Source organism: Silurus meridionalis, chromosome 22, assembly GCF_014805685.1.
Source record: "Silurus meridionalis isolate SWU-2019-XX chromosome 22, ASM1480568v1, whole genome shotgun sequence".
Taxonomy (NCBI): domain Eukaryota; kingdom Metazoa; phylum Chordata; class Actinopteri; order Siluriformes; family Siluridae; genus Silurus; species Silurus meridionalis.
In genome coordinates, this window is record NC_060905.1 from 19,630,202 (window position 1) to 19,650,313 (window position 20,112).

Below are 20,112 nucleotides of genomic sequence, written 5' to 3' on the forward strand. Positions count from 1 at the left end.
TGGCTCTTCGTTAGGCTTAAAGTTATCTGGAATAAATCAGAGCTTAGACAAACACATACACACACACACACACACACACACATACACACTGTCTCACTCATTAGGGATAAACGTATGAGAAAATGCTTTGAGAAAATGTCCACTGTTAAAATACAAATAAAATGAATTGAAGTCACTGCAGCCCCAGACCATCACACTACCACCACCATGTTTTACTGTTGGTATGATCTAATAATGAAACGATGTGTTCGTTTTATGCCACGTGTAACGGGACGCACACCTTCCAAAAACGTTTGTCTCATCGGTCCACAGACTATTTACAGAAAGAAAGCGGTGTGTGGTGTCTGTTTGAATAAAGAAAATTACACTCTGGCCAAGTTTTCACACGATTCAGTGTTTATTCGAAACAAAAAAATATTAATCAGATTAGAAACGTGAAGAAGAAAAGAAAAAAAGCACCTCGTTAATGCATTAGTAATCTTTTTTTTATGACGTGGCGTCTGCGTTTTGTATCGGCGTGATTGGGAGATGATTACAGGAAGTCGATGTGCACTCATGGTCTTTATAGTGAAGGGAAATTTGCAATATATATATATATATGGGAATATTACGGTACCTCATGTGAGATCTGTGGGGTGAAATCCAGCTTATTTGTTGTACATTGATTACATGTACATGTGGCCAGATCAAGAACGTGTCGTCATACGCAGACGTCACCATGACCATACAGCTTAGATTTTTCAAGGCGTTATCAAGGTGTGCAGGCTTTCCCCAGGCGAGGGTTGGGTGTCCTGGAGGACATGGGGCTATAGCCAGGCTCAGAGCCTCGTCTGGGCCGGATCTGTGGGAGAACCTTCCCCTGCCTGGAGCGTCCCGGGGATATTTTGGGCGATTTGGGGAGCTTATAGAGGAAGACGTTATAGTGAAGTGGGGGACTCGTCTCAGGGTGTGCCTTCGCTTCGTTAGGGAGGAGGAGCTCCAGATCAATGGTCACGCCGCTCTACAGACAGAACACAAAGAAACACAAAACACACCAGGCACATGGAGAACACAATAAAAAGGTGATCTATGAAATACCATATGGATAAAGAATTGCAACATAAAAAAACTCCAAAATGAAAAATGATCGATAAAACAAATGTGGTGTTAAAACACTGAGCTACAGACGGGTGAGAAATAGAGGAAGAACAATGGCGCAGAGGAGAAAGACAACGCTGTGTCCACTTTTATTTCATTAAGTGGGAGGGGTCAATCCTACACTGAATGTGTGTGTTTGTGTGTGTGTGTGTGTGTGTGTGTGTGTGTGTGCTCGTAGTAAGATGTGAACAGTGTGATTGACACCAGCCGTGTTTAAAGAGGTTTAATTCAGTATAATAAGCGTGGAGAGTTTTATTGAGATGACTTCAGAATTATTTGCATGACAGAGGCGAACTGGAACCAGGACCTGGGCTTGAACCTGAGCAGGACCTGGGCCTGAATAAGACCAGAAACAGACCACAACCTGGACCAGCACTTGGACCTGACCAAGGCCAGAAAATGACAAGGGCCAGAACCTAAACAAGACCTGAACAAGACCAGGACATGGACCTGAACTAGACCATAACCTGAACAGGTCCTGGACCAGAATAAGATCAGGACCTGGACCTAAACAAGACCAGAACCTGGGCCTGAATAAGACCAGGACCTGGATTTAAACAAGACCAGAACCTGAACCAGACCAGAACCTGGACATGAACAAGATCTTACCAGTTAGGAGTTAGGAGCTTCTGGATTATATATCAACATGATATCATTGTCCTTCTAGGATTTGATGTTTCTAGCGGGTGCATTCAAAGGAACATGTGCTCCTTTGTTCCGAGGGAAACAGAGCAGGCATCTTGTGCTTAGCAACAGCTCAGGTGTGTGTGTGTGAGTGTGTGTGTGTTTATGTAAAAGCCATGCACAAGGCCCAGACAATGAGAGAGCAGGGGGGACAGATGGAGAAAAGGAGGATATAAAGCGTGTGTGTGTGTGTGAGAGAGAGAGAGAGAGAGAGAGAGAGAAAGATGGCGGAGTGCAGGAATACACTGGGACCAGCTCATTACTGTCAAAAATGCTTTTATTCCAGCAAACTAGTTCTAAAAAATAACCAAATGCATCACATCTTAAGTACATCAAGAGAATGTGGAAGAACATTAATGAGGAAAAAACATTTTGCTTCAACAGTGTATATAATCAAACACCGGAGAAAAGAAAAAAACAAAAGCATCCTTTATCCGTATATAAAAAGAACACCAATGCATGCCGACTCCGAATAAGGCGGGTCAGGAAAGAGGGGTTGATTGACAGCAGCCAGGGCTAAAGGTGAATATATATAGAACTTGATGTAGCATGAAGCAGCATGACAGCAACAAGCAAGCAAGAAGGAGTGGGAAAAAGAGTGACCAGACCAGCGTGGTGGAACACAAGGCATGTTCTACAGCAGTATGAGTTTAAACCATCAGACCCTGTATATCAAACTCTCTACTGGCTCAGCTAACGTTTAGCCATTAGCAAAGAAGAAACTAATACCAACAAATTAAATACACATATTTCATGCTTTGAGTTACATTGATTTTACCTGTATAATATTTATATTAAACGAGGTGGTATCAAAGTTTGGAGACTCGCTCTGTTCCTAGGAGCCAAATCTGGCAAATAGGGTGCGTGCGACGTGAGATCATGTTGTTTCTGGTGAGAAATTCTCGTGTTAGGAGACCTCACATGGTCAGAATAGCATCAGTTGATCACAGGACGATGTCTTTTGCCACAATGACTTATGAAGGTCGGTGCTCCCTGTGACTGTGCGTGAAGCCTGTTGGTGTACAAAACTAGTTTCGAAAGTATTTAATACCACCTTGTATATATATATTTGTGTGTGTGTGGTGTGTGTGTGGTGTTTGCATAGCTGTGTTTATTAGAGACCTATTCCCTCTCTACAGGTAGAACACATGGCTTTCTATGGAGAAAACATTTAATTTCCTGCAGCAGTTTTGATCTGTGAAAGTCTTGGGAAGATTCTGTTTATTCCGTTGTTCAGCTTCAGTTCTTTAGGATTGCAGTGAAAAGAAAAAAAAAAACACCCTGGGTGATGTTTATATAAAAACCCCATGTAGGTGCTAAACTGAGCTACAGATCAAACCCTGGAGCTGAAGTTTTATTTCCCCAAACATTCTCAGAGTCACTGACATCATCTTATACATGTGTCATCTACTGTTACATCAAATAAAAATTAAATCTAGATTATTTCAGCTACATCTATCTAGGTCGAGTTTGGTTGGTCTCTAATATGCATATCTATGCTTATTAGACAGGTAAGGTCTTCCTCTACAGCGCCCGCGTGTGGTTGGAGGCTGCTACTACATGGTGTTCTTCAGAGAGTTTACCTCTTCAGGATCGTCAGTGCCAGTGATGGTGGTGGTGGTGGTGTCGTTGTTCTCCTGTTTTGGTGGCAGTGTGTTCTGGATATTCAGAGACTCATCCTCCTTAGCAGGGCTTTTGACCGGCTCTTCTGGCTTGGCTGTGTCGTTCTGCAGGCATCACACACACACACACACACACACACACACACACACACACACACACACACACACACACACACAGGAAGCACAAATAAAATCTACAGACATCCCCACAATAACCCTTTCCAAACACACAGAGTTTCTCCAACTCTGTAATGCCGGTCAGAACACAGCATTCAGTGAAGAGCCTCAGAATGGGTCATGTTAAAAAATGAACGGTTTAAACAACAGGACAGGAAACAAAAGATGAACCTTGGTGAGGTTTTCATTGAGCGAGAACATGCTGTCTGCTGTCCGCACTTCACTAGGAGCACATACTTTATATCTGAAGCTCTTTCGGCACTTCAGGTCAGTGTGCTGTATGGAAATATTTTCAAACGAGCTGTAGGATGTTTTATTTGCGCTTTTCCTTCCATACTTCTATAAGCTACACCTTTGATGATAAAATAATTGGGGGATCAGGGATAGGTGTAATGGGAAAATTATTCAGACTGATACACTGCAATTGGCTTAATTTACTTTCTTTTTCTCCTCTCCGGATAGTCAACAAAGGTGACAAGGGTAAATGTATTCGTTAACTAATCAGCTAACCTATGCAACCTCTACCTCAGGTTATGAGACTGATACTACATCCTTGTGTACTGTGCGGAATTCTGTAAAGTCTGTGCTGAATGAGAAGTCCACATCATTAACTAGCACTACCTTGACCAAAACAACCTAGCATTCACTACCTTGACCAAAACTACAACTACAACTGCCTAGAGAAGCACTACCTAGTTAAACACAATTCAGGCCAGCACTACCTAGACCACAACAATCTATACCACAGCTACCAAAACAAGCACTACTCAGGCCAGCACTACGTAAGAAGCACCTCTAACTCACCAGTACTAACTAGACCAGAACTACCTACACAAGCACTACTTAGACCAAACTAAAATCTACAAATTCCAAGACCACATCTATCTAAATAAATACACCTAGAACAGCACTACCTAGACAAACACTTGTCAACCAAGAACTACCTTGACAAACACTACTTCGAAAAAAACTCCTAGACAAGTACTACCTAGACAAGTTCTACTCAGACAAATACAAATCAGAAAAATTCTACCTAGACAAGTACTACCTTGACAAGCAGTACCTAGACATTTTCTACTCAGATAAGAACTTCCTTGACAAGTACTACCTTGACCTGGACTCGCTATGCATATATAGATAGTAAATTGGCGCTCAACAATTGACAATCAACTGTTTTTCTCATGCTGGTTCTTGTCGATTTCTTCTCTAAAACATCAGAAGGATTCAACCATTTCTGTCCACACAGGCTGCCCAGGTGCTTGTTCAGTCTCTTGTCATTTCGAGATTGGACTACTGCAGCTCTCTGCTTCCTCTGAAGGCTATTCATCCACTGCAAATGATCCAAAACGCAGCTGCACGACTTGTGTTCAACCTGCCCTCAAGGTTCTCAAACACCACCCCTTCTGGTAGCTTCTGGCAGCTGCAGGTATCAGATTCAAAACACTGATGTTTGCCTAAAAAGCCAAAAATGGACCAGCACCCTCTTTCCTCAGAGACCTTCTCACTCCTTACACTGCACCATACTGTCTGAGATCCTCCAGCACTGCTTGACTGGTACCACCTTCTCTCAGAATGAGAGGTAAGTATACTTCAAACAGTAAAGTTCCCTAACCCTACCCCCTAAGCAACCCCTAATCTATAACCAAAAACCACAGCCAACCTCTAATCTCTAATCTCAAACCCCTGATTTAGTGTTTGTTCTCTAAACACTTGGATAGCCGAGACCCCTGCTGTAAATCCCATTTCAGTTCTATTCACACACACTTTATTACAAGATCCATTGTGGAGGCCATAAAGTAACACAAACACAGACAGCAGTGGGATGAATGCGATTTTGTGCACAGACTCACATGAGATGAGGGAAGAGGAAAAAACATGGTGTAAATAGGAAGCGAGGTGTTCTATATGTGTTCTATTTGTGTTCTATATGAGGAAAAAGTAAGGGTTAAATAATTAGATAAAAGAGAAAAGAGAGGACAGAGGGAAGGAGAGAAAAGAGGGAGTTACCTGACAGATCATGTTATCATAGTAAGCCAAAGCATGGGGAGGGTTAGATGGAGAACCACACTCATCCCTTACATTTGTCTGTGAACCTTCAGCCACGGTGGAGAGCGAGAAGTTGTCATTGTTCTGCTCCGACTGAGGCCTGGACTTACTGAGAGAGACAGAGAGAGAGACAAAAAAAGACAGAGCGAGAGAGAGAGAGAGAGAGAGAGAGAGAGAGAGAGAGAGATAACATTGGAGTTTTTGATTTATTCTGGCATTCTCTTCATCATCGCACCCTTCTTTTCCTCCCATCCTCCTCTCCATCTGTTCCATGGACTGTGCTTAAAAGATTTTGGCTGCACAGCTGTATGTAGGTCACCCACACACACACTCACACACACACACACACACACACACACACACACACACACACACACACACACACACACACAAACATTAGTCTGTTGTCCCAGGCAGTTTTCAGTATACAGAGTATCTGTGTGTGTGTGTGTGTGTGTGTGTGTGTGTGTGTGTGTGTGTGTGTGTGTGTTAACCTGCGTTTTCGCAGTTGTCTATTTTCGATTTTCAGCTGATGGAGGCGCTTGGAGAAGACCACGATGAGCATGAAGAGGATGAGCAGCACGACTGAAACACAGCTCACCACAATGCACATGACCTGAAAGTCGGTGATGACGGACTCACACCTGGTCCCTTTGTTCCACATGTACTCCTGTATGTTACACCTGCACAGAGATGCACACGATTAATAAAACAACTGTACTGTGTGTGTGTGTGTGTGTGTGTGTGTGTGTGTGTGTGTGTGTGTGAGTGATAAATAATAATAATAACACTACACACACCCTTCCATTGTCAAACAGTGTATTAAGGGTCAATCAATAGCGAACAGGAAATCTGTCTCTAAAACAGAGGAGACTCAAACAGCCATCAGCTCAACCAGGACACAGTGATGATGGTGTAAAGTATTTTAGTCTTTTTATCGAAGATCTTATCTATTTAACTACATTTATAGTCAATAAGATTTTCACTTCACTGAACAAGCTGGTATCAAAATGTTTGGAGAATAGTTTTGTAACACACAACCAGATGGCAGCACAAGGCTGCACACACAGTCACAGGGATCACCGATCTTCATAAGTCAGTATGGCAAAAGATATCGACTATTGTGGACTATTTCGAAGATGATCGTGCGGAAGCGTAGATATTTAAACGTAATATTTTTGGGTAAACAGAACTCGTCTCCAAACCTTTTGAGATCGCTGACTGTGAGCGACTTTTAAGCGCCGCTGGTCTCAATTTTAGTAAGAAAAGGGATTGAATCATTTCCCAAAAGAAAAAAACAGCTTGAAATTGAATAAAAATATTGCTCTCTCTGAGGTGCATCAGATGGCAGTCAGTTCTGAATATATGATTTCACTTTAACAAAAATTATACTTTTATTTGTTTAAAATAAATTGAACGGTTCTTGTCATTTCTAAACGGTGGTAGCTTGGACAAAGGCATTGGACTTTGCATCCGAAGGACATGAGTTTAAATCCCAGCCACACCAAGCTGCCATTCCTGAGCCCCTGAGCAAGGCCCTTAACCCCATAGCTGCTCAGCTTTATGAATAAGATAAATGTAAGTCGCTTTGGATAAGGGTGTCTGTTAAATGCCATAAATGTAAATAATACTGCAATTCGATTTGTGAACTAAAGAACCCTTTTTGAGCATTCGCTTTACTACTTTGTCCGTTTTTTGTTTGATCTTTGGTTAATGCAGTATTAATGAGGTGTAAAATTTGATTCGTATTTTTCGGAAATCAAACCTCCCAAAATCAATTGTTTTTGGCTTTGAAGGTTGAGCGAAATTGTAGATTGTGTCACGTGTCTCCAGAAGGTAAGAGAGTTTTTACCTGCAGAATGCACCAATCCCTTCCACCACATAACACTGGCCCCCATTAAAGCAGTAACTGCTGTAGAAGTCGCAAGGTGACTGGCAGGTGCCGTTCCTCCAAACAAATCCCAGAACACATCCGCTGCTATCCACTGCCCTCGGAGGTCCTACCAGATCATCCCCACCAGACACACCATCGTAGGATTGAGAGTTAACGGGAGCAGCCTTCTTAATCAGCTGGATATTTTCATCCTCCGTTTCTGCAGGTGTGGACTGGTCTTCAACCGCATAGCTCTCTGTGGTGGAGTAGTCAGGCGCCAGGTAATCATAAAAATCAGACGTCCAGGAGGTGAGATCTCCACCCTGAACCTCCTGAGGTGGGATTTCTAGCTGGTACTGTTGATCCGGTTGATAAAAACCCACTTTAATGACGGGGTTGGAATCATCCGACTCGCTGAGGAACAACTGAGGAGAACGGCTGTTGGGGTCGGGGACACGTCCATCAGGCTGCAGAGCTTCACCTTGCCACCAAGAGGTGGCGTCTTCTAGGTTTTCCTCTTTAAAGTCCAGCTGGGCTTTGCCATGAGACAGGGTGGGAAGACCTGCCCCCATGCCACCTACAGCTGTGTTGGTGTGGTGGTGCTCACTTTCAGCTGAATCAGCGCTGATCACCTTTTCATTCAGGCCACTGCTTCCAGCCTCTTCTGCTGCACGCTGTTTATGGGCATGTGTTCGAGATGAGGAACCGGGCAGAACTTCAGCAGGAAGTGAAGGTTTAAGTTCCTCAGCATGAGATGAGTTGATCTGAGTGGCACTGGATGCCAATGAGCTGCCTGTAAAACAAAACACACAAACATACTGACTGGACTTTCCATCCTCTGTAGACTTATCTGTACACAATCAAAGTGCAGCAATGTGGATTTGAAGTCCTGATGCTTTAGTACCTGCACGTATTTCTTTTTCAAAGAAATTGTATCTAAAGGTATTTTGTGGCCTTCTGTGGCTGCTGTCTGACCTTCGTCCAACCATATCTATTATATTATACACAACACATGGTGGTCTCATGTAGTAGACATTCCTTTGAAACTTATTTGGATTCATGGATTCATCATTAAATACTACCACCGTCATGCTTTACTACCTTCAGGATGTCTTTAGAATCAAGAGCAAAACTGAGTTACAATTTCCTCACAGCACAGAATTGTTTTCTACATATTAGTCTCCATTTTGGATTTCATCTGGGGTTTTTTCTTCTCACAGCATTGGTGTTCTTCTCATTATTCTTTCATAAAGCCCAGGTTTATTAAAGATGCAGTTGCAGGGAGAAGAGGTGGAGAAGGTGGAGAAATTCAGGTACCTGGGGTCAACAGTGCAAAGTAATGGAGAGTGTGTTAGAGAAGTGAAGAAAAGAGTGCAGGCAGGGTGGAGTGGGTGGAGAATAGCAGGAGTGATTAACAGGAGTGATTTGTGATAGAAGAGTATCTGTGAGAGTGAAAGGGAAAGTTTATAGGACTGTGGTGAGACCTGAGATGTTGTATGGATTAGAGACAGTGGCATTGAGTAAAAGACAGGAGGTGGAGCTGGAGGTAGCAGAGCTAAAGTTGTTAAGATTTTCATTGGGAGTGACGAGGATGGACAGGATTAGAAATGAGTTTATTAGAGGGACAGCACATGTAGGACGTTTTGGAGACAAGGTAAGGGGGGCGAGATTGAGATGGTTTAGACGTGCAGAGGAGGGACATGGGGTATATCGGTAGGAGAATGCTGAGGATGTAGCTACCAGGAAGGAAAAAAAGAGGAAGGCCAAGGAGGAGGTTTATGGATGTGGTGAAGGAAGACAAGCAGGTAGTTGGTGTGACAGCGGCAGATGTAGAGGACAGGGGGTTGTGGAGACGGATGATCCGCTGTGGCGACCCCTAATGGGAGAAGCCAAAAGAAGAAGGTGTATTATGTGTTAGCGGCCGGAGCAGCCCCTTTAAGAAGGTAGCGGATGTAGGTAAGACATGTGACCGAGGCATCATGACATGCATTAAGAGTGAGTCATAGACAGATATGGTGGAGAGAATCAGCTCATTTTCTAAAATAAAACATTGTTTAGCAGCAGAAAAATAAATAAAATGGAAATAATGTAAGTTATGTATTCTTTCTGTGCGGCCCGGTACCAATTCACCCACGGACTGGTGCCAGTTCGCGGCCTGGGGGTTGGAGACCATTGCACTAGATGGCTCCTCTGACTAGCATTAGAATAGTCCATGATTGACTTTTTATTCGCTGTGTTCTGTGATCCATGATGTAGCGATCAGACGGCTGGATGTCAATTCCCTATTTACAGATAAACCCACCACATCCTCATGTCTCTTAGCCTGTATCTCATGCTGGCTTGTCAGTTCCATCTGCAGTCCACAGTATACAGAAAGCTGATGTAATTAGATGATTAGCGTAATCGCTCTCACCTCTGCTGTTTGTCTAAATCAGATCACGAAAGATCTGCAAAATGACAGCTTGCACATTTCTTACATCTCTTGTCATCCATCACAATGGAAAAAATTGTGCAAAAAAACTCATCATGATCGGGTCACATTGACAGTGTTTCGGATCGAAAGAGGAATCGTGAGCTCCACAATATAACAGAACACAGAGATAGTGATGGGGGGGAGAGAGAAGGGATGAGGGCTTTTCTAGTCTATTTCACTCTTTCAGTGTGATTGGCAGTGTAAAACAAAGTTGCTTCAGGGAATTTGTATTCGAATTCAGTCTCTTAGGCACACACACACACACACACACACACACACACACACACACACACACACACTGGTTTCCAAGGAGCGATATAAAGTGCCTCTCATGTGAAAAGCCTTGTGGAACAGAGCCTCTTCTGTCCTCGCCTCTCGTTTCATGTCCTCTCTTTCATCTGTGTGGTTCCCACCATTGCGCCCGCACATGAAAACTAACAAGTGGAGCTCCTCACAACATCCTCACAATATCTCCCACAACAATTTTACTACATCCTCACAATATCTCCCACAACAATCTTACTACATCCTCACAATATCTCCTACAACAATTTTACTACATCCTCACAATATCTCCTACACCAATCTTACTACATCCTCACAATATCCCCACAACAATTTTACTACATCCTCACAATATCTCCTACAACAATTTTACTACATCCTCACAATATCTCCTACAACAATTTTACTACATCCTCACAATATCTCCTACAACAATTTTACTACATCCTCACAATATCTCCCACAACAATCTTACTACATCCTCACAATATCTCCACAACAATCTTACTACATCCTCACAATATCTCCTACAACAATTTTACTACATCCTCACAATATCTCCCACAATTTTACTACATCCTCACAATATCTCCACAACAATTTTACTACATCCTCACAATATCTCCTACAACAATCTTACTACATCCTCACAATATCTCCTACAACAATCTTACTACATCCTCACAATATCTCCTACAACAATTTTACATCCTCACAATATCTCCCACAACAATTTTACTACATCCTCACAATATCTCCCACAACAATTTTACTACATCCTCACAATATCTCCCACAACAATTTTACTACATCCTCACAATATCTCCTACAACAATCTTACTACATCCTCACAATATCTCCCACAACAATTTTACTACATCCTCACAATATCTCCTACAACAATCTTACTACATCCTCACAATATCTCCTACAACAATTTTACTACATCCTCACAATATCTCCACAACAATTTTACTACATCCTCACAATATCTCCCACAACAATCTTACTACATCCTCACAATATCTCCTACAACAATCTTACTACATCCTCACAATATCTCCTACAACAATTTTACTACATCCTCACAATATCTCCACAACATTTTACTACATCCTCACAATATCTCCCACAACAATTTTACTACATCCTCACAATATCTCCTAACAATTTTACTACATCCTCACAATATCTCCTACAACAATTTTACTACATCCTCACAATATCTCCACAACAATTTTACTACATCCTCACAATATCTCCCACAACAATTTTACTACAGCCTCACAATATCTCCTACAACAATCTTACTACATCCTCACAATATCTCCTACAACAATCTTACTACATCCTCACAATATCTCCTACAACAATTTTACTACATCCTCACAATATCTCCCACAATAATTTTACTACATCCTCACAATATCTCCACAACAATTTTACTACATCCTCACAATATCTCCTACAACAATTTTACATCCTCACAATATCTCCAACAATTTTACTACATCCTCACAATATCTCCACAACAATTTTACTACATCCTCACAATATCTCCTACAACAATCTTACTACATCCTCACAATATCTCCTACAACAATCTTACTACATCCTCACAATATCTCCTACAACAATTTTACTACATCCTCACAATATCTCCCACAACAATTTTACTACATCCTCACAATATCTCCCACAACAATTTTACTACATCCTCACAATATCTCCCACAACAATTTTACTACATCCTCACAATATCTCCTACAATTTTACTACATCCTCACAATATCTCCTACAACAATTTTACTACATCCTCACAATATCTCCTACAACAATCTTACTACATCCTCACAATATCTCCTACAACAATTTTACTACATCCTCACAATATCTCCCACAACAATTTTACTACATCCTCACAATATCTCCCACAACAATCTTACTACATCCTCACAATATCTCCTACAACAATCTTACTACATCCTCACAATATCTCCTACAACAATTTTACATCCTCACAATATCTCCCACAACAATTTTACTACATCCTCACAATATCTCCCACAACAATTTTACTACATCCTCACAATATCTCCTACAACAATTTTAAAACATCCTCACAATATCTCCCACAACAATTTTACTACATCCTCACAATATCTCCTACAACAATTTTACTACATCCTCACAAAATCTCCCACAACAATTTTACTACATCCTCACAATATCTCCTACAACAATCTTACTACATCCTCACAATATCTCCCACAACAATTTTACTACATCCTCACAATATCTCCTACAACAATCTTACTACATCCTCACAATATCTCCTACAACAATTTTACTACATCCTCACAATATCTCCTACAACAATTTTACTACATCCTCACAATATCTCCACAACAATTTTACTACATCCTCACAATATCTCCTACAACAATCTTACTACATCCTCACAATATCTCCTACAACATTTTACTACATCCTCACAATATCTCCCACAACAATTTTACTACATCCTCACAATATCTCCACAACAATTTTACTACATCCTCACAATATCTCCTACAACAATTTTAAAACATCCTCACAATATCTCCACAACATTTTACTACATCCTCACAATATCTCCTACAACAATTTTACTACATCCTCACAATATCTCCACAACAATTTTACTACATCCTCACAATATCTCCCACAACAATTTTACTACATCCTCACAATATCTCCCACAACAATTTTACTACATCCTCACAATATCTCCCACAACAATTTTACTACATCCTCACAATATCTCCCACAACAATTTTACTACATCCTCACAATATCTCCACAACAATTTTACTACATCCTCACAATATCTCCTACAACAATCTTACTACATCCTCACAATATCTCCCACAATTTTACTACATCCTCACAATATCTCCCACAACAATTTTACTACATCCTCACAATATCTCCCACAACAATTTTACTACATCCTCACAATATCTCCTACAACAATCTTACTACATCCTCACAATAACTCCTACACCAATCTTACTACATCCTCACAATATCTCCTACAACAATTTTACTACATCCTCACAATATCTCCCACAACAATTTTACTACATCCTCACAATATCTCCACAACAATTTTACTACATCCTCACAATATCTCCTACAACAATTTTAAAACATCCTCACAATATCTCCCACAACAATTTTACTACATCCTCACAATATCTCCTACAACAATTTTACTACATCCTCACAATATCTCCCACAACAATTTTACTACATCCTCACAATATCTCCTACAACAATTTTACTACATCCTCACAATATCTCCCACAACAATGTTACTACATCCTCACAATATCTCCTACAACAATTTTACTACCTCCTCACAATATCTCCTAAAACAATTTTACTACATCCTCACAATATCTCCCACAACAATTTTACTACATCCTCACAATATCTCCTACAACGTCCTTACAATATCTCCTACAACAATTTTAAAACATCCACACAATATCTCCTACAACAACCTTACAGTATGCTCACAATATACTCACAATATCTTCACAACATCTTCACAATGTCCTCACAACATCCTCACAATATCCTCCCATCTTCACAGCAACCATTTACCATGTCCTCAAAACAACCTCACAACATTCTCACAACCTCCTCATAACAACTTCACAACATCCTCACAATATACTTTGAACATCCTCACAACAACCTCACAAAATATCTTGCAATCTCACAATACCCCTCAACATCCTCACAACTTTTATGTCTTTACAACAACTTCACATCTTTACAACACTCTCTTAACATCCTCAAAACAACCTCACAACAACAACAACCTCACTACATCCAAACAATATTCTCACAATTTCCTCACAATATCCTCACAACATACTTACAACATCCTTACAACAACGTCACAACATTCATACAACAACCTCACCGTATTATCACAACATCCTCGCAACATACTTTCAACATCCTCACAAAAAACTTTGCTTCTTCACAACAACAACAACTTTACAACATTCTTACATCCTTTACAGTATAATCACAACATCCTCACAATAACCTCAGAACATTCTCAAAACCTCACAATATCTTCGCAACAACATTACCAGAACATCCTCACAACACTGTCACACTCAATAGTAATATTATCATCACTAGCTAGACTCAGCAGCAGTGTTTCCGTGTGATATCGATGTATTCAGATCTGATTCCGAAATAATCAGAGGAATGAGGGATAGAAGGACATTTGCTGGACGAGTGCTGGAGGAAAACGGGTGAGAAAATGTGTCTCTCTGTCTCCTTCATGAATGGCACTGGGCACTGAGAGGGTATCTGCACCCTGTTTAGTAGGCATGGCAGGATGTTGCGAGTGAGAGCCAGAGAAAGACAGGAGGTAGAGAGAGGGTTTTTATGAGAGAAGAAAAGATGGTTTTACATGAACATCCATGGTATCTGTGGAGAACTGAGTGTTAACTACAACAAAAGGTTTCATTCTGGACATTTCTTTTTCCCAGGCTGCTTTTCTCCTGGTCTGTGAAAGAGATCAGTGAGTAATTAATGTTCAACCTGCTGAGATGATTGCGCTCCACTCAGACATTCCATGCAGATCATTTAAAGCGCCTTTATATTCGCAGGTCTTTGGAGTTCTGTAACATGGACATCTCCACACCCTGTCAGTGGAGGTCATGCTCACCTCCTCAGATCCTGGTTTATCACACATTCATGCAGCGCAAAGTCAAGCGTTTGTCGAGAAAAAGATCAAAATTTCATGAACGTCTCTCGAATTTGACTTTAGATTCCAAAATAACTCATTTTCTAGATGCTTACCCTCAAACTTGCATGGTCTACACATCGAATGTTACCACAGATATTCAGGAGGGTTATATTCTGAGATAATTAAATTCAAGAATAATTCAATTTCTTCAACTAAGACTCATGAATTTGGGAGATCCAAGGCTTCAGAATTCATGAGGAACCTTCACGATCACCTTAAGGACCATACTTCTCACAAGGGCTTTATCAGTGTATGCAGTTTTCTTTATGTAGACAAACGCACACAAAGCGAACTGCAGCTCTGATGAAAACCTGTGGGCTCTTTGATTGGTTTCTTCTTTACCATTACCTGCTGAACGTTCTACATGTTTACAGAGTCTGTAAAAAAGTGTGGAAACACCAAATCATGGTTTTTGAGACAGAAGGTTTGAAGTTCAAATGGGAAATTTTGTGTCTAACAGAAGAACTTGTGTAAGATGGAGAACAGGAGAGAAGATGTGATCAGACTCCCTCACCGCCACACTCACACATAGAGCAGGGAAGGTTCCGGAAAGTGAACCAACACGGCTCCCATTCCACACTTCATTACCATGCAGTTCCGTCTGGACCCGACTTTACAAGACAATGAGCCGAAGCGCACGTCTGAGTTCGGTGTTATTTAGAGAGCAGACAGACGTCTGAAATGATGTCGGTTGTTGAACATGCACGTGTCTCTCAAACACCATAAACACTGAGAGATTCACACTTTTGACAGACACTGTAAATGAGTAAGTACTTCCTGTTTGGTGCATCAGCGAGCATCTGTGAGCGCATTTGTGACACTCCGTGTGCTGATCTCATAAAGTCCGTTGTGAACGCTCACAGCCTGCAGTCCTGAGATCTGTTATAAACAGCGTACTGAGAGCTGCAGGCAGTGACGTTGGCATCACACACACCGGACACACACACACACTGAGGGACCAGACCTACTGTATCACCGGGCCAACTTTCCAAATGCCTCCATCTGAACCTTTCTGGATTTAGATCTCACTCATCCTTTTAAAGGACAAAAGCAGACAGTTGGTCGCTCAGCAGGTCCGTGGTCAGGTCCTGTATTATTTGACTTAGCAGATAAAAGATCTTGAGATGATTTCAAGAGTGTGGATTTGCATTTGGAGTCTCTCTGTGTTAAGTCCAAATAGCTGTAGGTGAGCAGAATCATCAATAGTTTGAAAAACATGCTGGTGAGCTTGGGAACTTGGGAAGAAAACAATGGTTAGAATAAAGAATTCTTTCAGCGGTGAAGAAATACATTGTGGCCAGATGCAGAACGTCGGCCAGGAGGTAGGAGTATCTGTGTAAAACTCATCAAGAGGCTTTACCACAAGATGTCCACCTCAAAAACAGGAAGACCAGATTACCAAAAAACATCTCGCATGAAATCCTGTACAGTTCTGGAAAAACTTCCTACAGAGAGATGAGACAAAGATCAGCTTGTATTTGAAAATAATATGGAGGAGGAAAGGAACTGCACATGATGCTTCAACAATCAGTAGATGGAGCTAATGTTACTTCAAAAGCAATCAAAAGGTTTCTTCTACATGCAGCTCTGGAAAGAAAGTTCTGCAGTGGCTGGGTCAGTCACCTGAGCTGATTCCAACTGAACTGCATTTCTTCTCATGAATAGGGGCCTGAAGAGAAATGTCAGGAAAACATACAGGAAATGAAAACATCTGGTGGAGCTTCGCCATGATTTTTTAAATATTTATATCTAGACTATTAGAACATGGCACCTTTACTTCTAACCAGACATAGAACAAATCAGCCAAGAAAACTGTATGAGATGTGAAGAAAACCCCGCAAAAAAAAAAAACAACAACAATCAGTGAAATCATCAACAACCTCCACAGGGCCGGGGTGAAGGTCTCACAAAGAAGCTCTGCACAAAATTCATCAGCAGTATAAAAATCAGAAGACCAAATTGGAATGAAAAGGACCTCTACCAAAGTGATACTAAGTGATAGTAGAGGGTATCACTTAGTATCACTTTGGTAGAGGTCCTTTTCATTCCAATTTGGTCTTCTGATTTTTATATTTTTAAAGGCCAAAGTGTAGAGAAAGAAAGGATCTGTTAATGAGCTAAATCATACAAGGTGAAGCATGGTGGTGGTGGTGGTCTCATATTCATCTCTCAGTCTCAAACCCTGAGCCTGCAGTTCCAATACTTTCGAATCACACTTCAGTGATTTAAAACAGCTTTTGACGAAAGTAATCTGCTTAGGTGTTACTCGACTGGACCCGTTCCAAACCCGTGTTCCATTCTGCACTTTTTGTCATTGTTTGGTTTTGTTTCTATGACGATTTAATAAAGTCATCGCCCCCCATCTTCTGCACGAATAAAGCTCTGAGCTGCAATGAGGTTCGAGCATGCTCTGCAGGTGGACACTGCTGTAGCATGTCCAACAGGTTGTGTACCTCTGGTGTTAGCATTCCCATAGCTTATTATCAGCCCACATTCAGAGTTCCAGAAGGCCAGGCTACACGCGGCGCTAGCGCTCTGGCGCTCTGACGCTCTGACGCTAATCCGCTCTGACAGCTTCTGCTGTTCGGAAACCTCGGTGGCAGATTGCGCCTCGGTGTCATGCCAGGAAACCGAGAGGGGCAGGGGGAAGGGCTGAGATCTACAACAGCATGAAAAATAATAATACAGGATTTGGGAAGTAGGAGAAACATGGATGTTCATATCTAAATGCCATGTTTCATAAAGTGGTGAACATGAGGAAGGTTAAGCACAAACACTGGGAAAAACCAAACCGATTCAGAGTGAAGACAAAAGAAAACGCCTGGTATACTGATCTCTAGAAAAATGTTTTAAAACAAAAGTTATGCCATTCATCAGATAATCTAAGGGTTTATCCAGTCTGTATTGATGACGTCAAACTGGGTGTAAGTGGATCTAAAAAGAGCCAGAAGAAGATCTCTATAGAAGATCTCTATCTGCATTAAGTGCTGTGTAAAGCATAGACGAGGCTGGAGCTGATGCTCCTACAGTGACGTCTGATGACATCATGAACTCAAACTCGGGTATAAATCAGGACAAATAAAAGGAAAGTGGTAGCTCAGTGGTTCAAGTCCCAAAATCACTGCCTTGTGTGGGCCCTTGAGCAAGGCCCTTAAACCCTCTGTACTCCAGGGGGCGCTGTATCATATTTGGCCCCGTTATTATTATCACAGAAGTGAGTTATCGTAACTTTCCCAGTCTTTCGCCTGATTGCTTGTTTCGCTCCAGGCTGTCAGTTCACATTACCTTTTATGGAGATTTGTGGGCGTCGCTATATGCAAATGAGTGTCAAGAGCACACTTTTTCTCTTTACAGGTGATCCGCATGCACGCCACACACACACACACACACACACACACACACACACACACACACACACAGTAGAGTAGTTAAGAAACAGATCTTACTGTGTGTCCACATAGGAACCAGGTAGAGAATCAGAAGGCTGGAGAGCAGCAGCGTCGAGATCCTGCACGTCATTTTCTTCCCAAAGCTGAAGCACACAAACGAGTATACAAACTCACATCACACACTTACTCTCTGCTGCTTTTAGTCAGTCAGTCCTGCTCCCTGTGCTCCATCACACACACACACACACACACAGTTCTGTCTCAGATGGATGGGGTTGGTTTGGCTGTGTGTGGTGGTGTGTCTTGTTGCTGTCACTCCTGAGATATTCTTCTTGTCTGGTTATCTCTCATCTTTACAACTTCTCTCTCTCCTTTAGGCCGAAACTTATCCGGACACGTCCAGGGTCTAAAGGATACACCACTGATCCCAAGAGAGAACGAGAGAGACGGAGTGTGTGAGTGTGTGTGTGTGTTGATGGAGAGCAGAGAGACAGTAGCTGCATTCCAGTCGCCCGAGAGCTGAGTGAGTGGAGTGAAGATTTTCCCCTCTCTCTATCTCTCTCCCTCTCTACCCCTCTCTCTGTGTGTCCAATCACAGGCAGCTCAGAACTTGTTTAATTCCAAGCTTACATCCCCCAACACTGCCCTCTCCCTCCCCAACAGACACGCAACACACATACACGCGAGTACAAAAGACTGAGCGTGAATCAGATTTTATTACAGCTGGACTCCTTCAAATATCAGTCTGAGAGAGATAGACAGACACAGAGAGAGATAGACAGACAGACAGAGAGAGACAGAAAAGTAATGACAGACACAGAGAGAGACAGACAGACACAGAGAGAGACAGACAGACACACAGAGAGACACAGACAGAGAGAGAGAGAGACCGACAGAGAGAGACACAGAGAGACAGACAGACAGACACAGAGAAGGAGAGAGACAGACACACAGAGAGGGAGAGACACAGACAGACAGACAGAGAGAGAGAGACAGACATATAGATGACTGACAGAGAGACAGACACACAGAGAGGAGAGACAAAGACAGACAGACAGAGAGAGAGAGACAGACATATAGATGACTGACAGAGACAGACACACAGAGAGGAGAGACAAAGACAGACAGACACAGAGAGACAGGCATGTAGATGCCAGACAGAGAGACAGACACAGAAAGACAGACATGTAGATGACAGACAGAGAGACAGACACAGAAAGACAGACAGACACAGAAAGACAGACATGTAGATGATAGACAGAGAGACAGACACAGAAAGACAGACAGACACAGAAAGACAGACATGTAGATGACAGACAGACAGAGAGACAGACACAGAGAGAGACATGTAGATGACAGAGACATACACAGAAAGACAGACATGTAGATGATAGACAGAAAGACAGACACAGAAAGAGACATGTAGATGACAGACAGACAGAGAGACAGACACAGAAAGACAGACATGTAGATGACAGAGAGACAGACATGTAGATGACAGACAGAGAGATTGTGAGAGTATAAAGCAGGACGTCCCAGTAATATGGGATTGAACTCATCCCCTCCAGTGCATGTTCTCTGAAGCCCAGGCTAAACACCACACTCAC

General features: G+C 41.8%; 1 protein-coding gene across 2 annotated transcripts; it reads right to left on the bottom strand.

The window, feature by feature from the left end:
* Window positions 1–374: 374 nt before the first annotated feature.
* Window positions 375–19,064, bottom strand: cspg5b (chondroitin sulfate proteoglycan 5b). 2 transcript variants are annotated; one of them, XM_046834489.1, is made up of 6 exons: window positions 18,563–19,064; window positions 7,519–8,332; window positions 6,161–6,349; window positions 5,628–5,775; window positions 3,405–3,548; window positions 375–1,000 (listed from the first exon to the last, which is right to left on the bottom strand). In XM_046834489.1, the coding sequence occupies exons 1-6, from the start codon at window positions 18,633–18,635 to the stop codon at window positions 752–754; spliced, it is 1,617 nt and encodes a 538-aa protein (XP_046690445.1). In that variant the 5' UTR covers window positions 18,636–19,064; the 3' UTR covers window positions 375–751. The 2 variants fall into 2 exon arrangements, with proteins under 2 accessions (XP_046690445.1, XP_046690446.1); XM_046834490.1 differs by having other exon boundaries at window positions 5,700–5,775; window positions 18,563–19,063.
* Window positions 19,065–20,112: the final 1,048 nt, after the last annotated feature.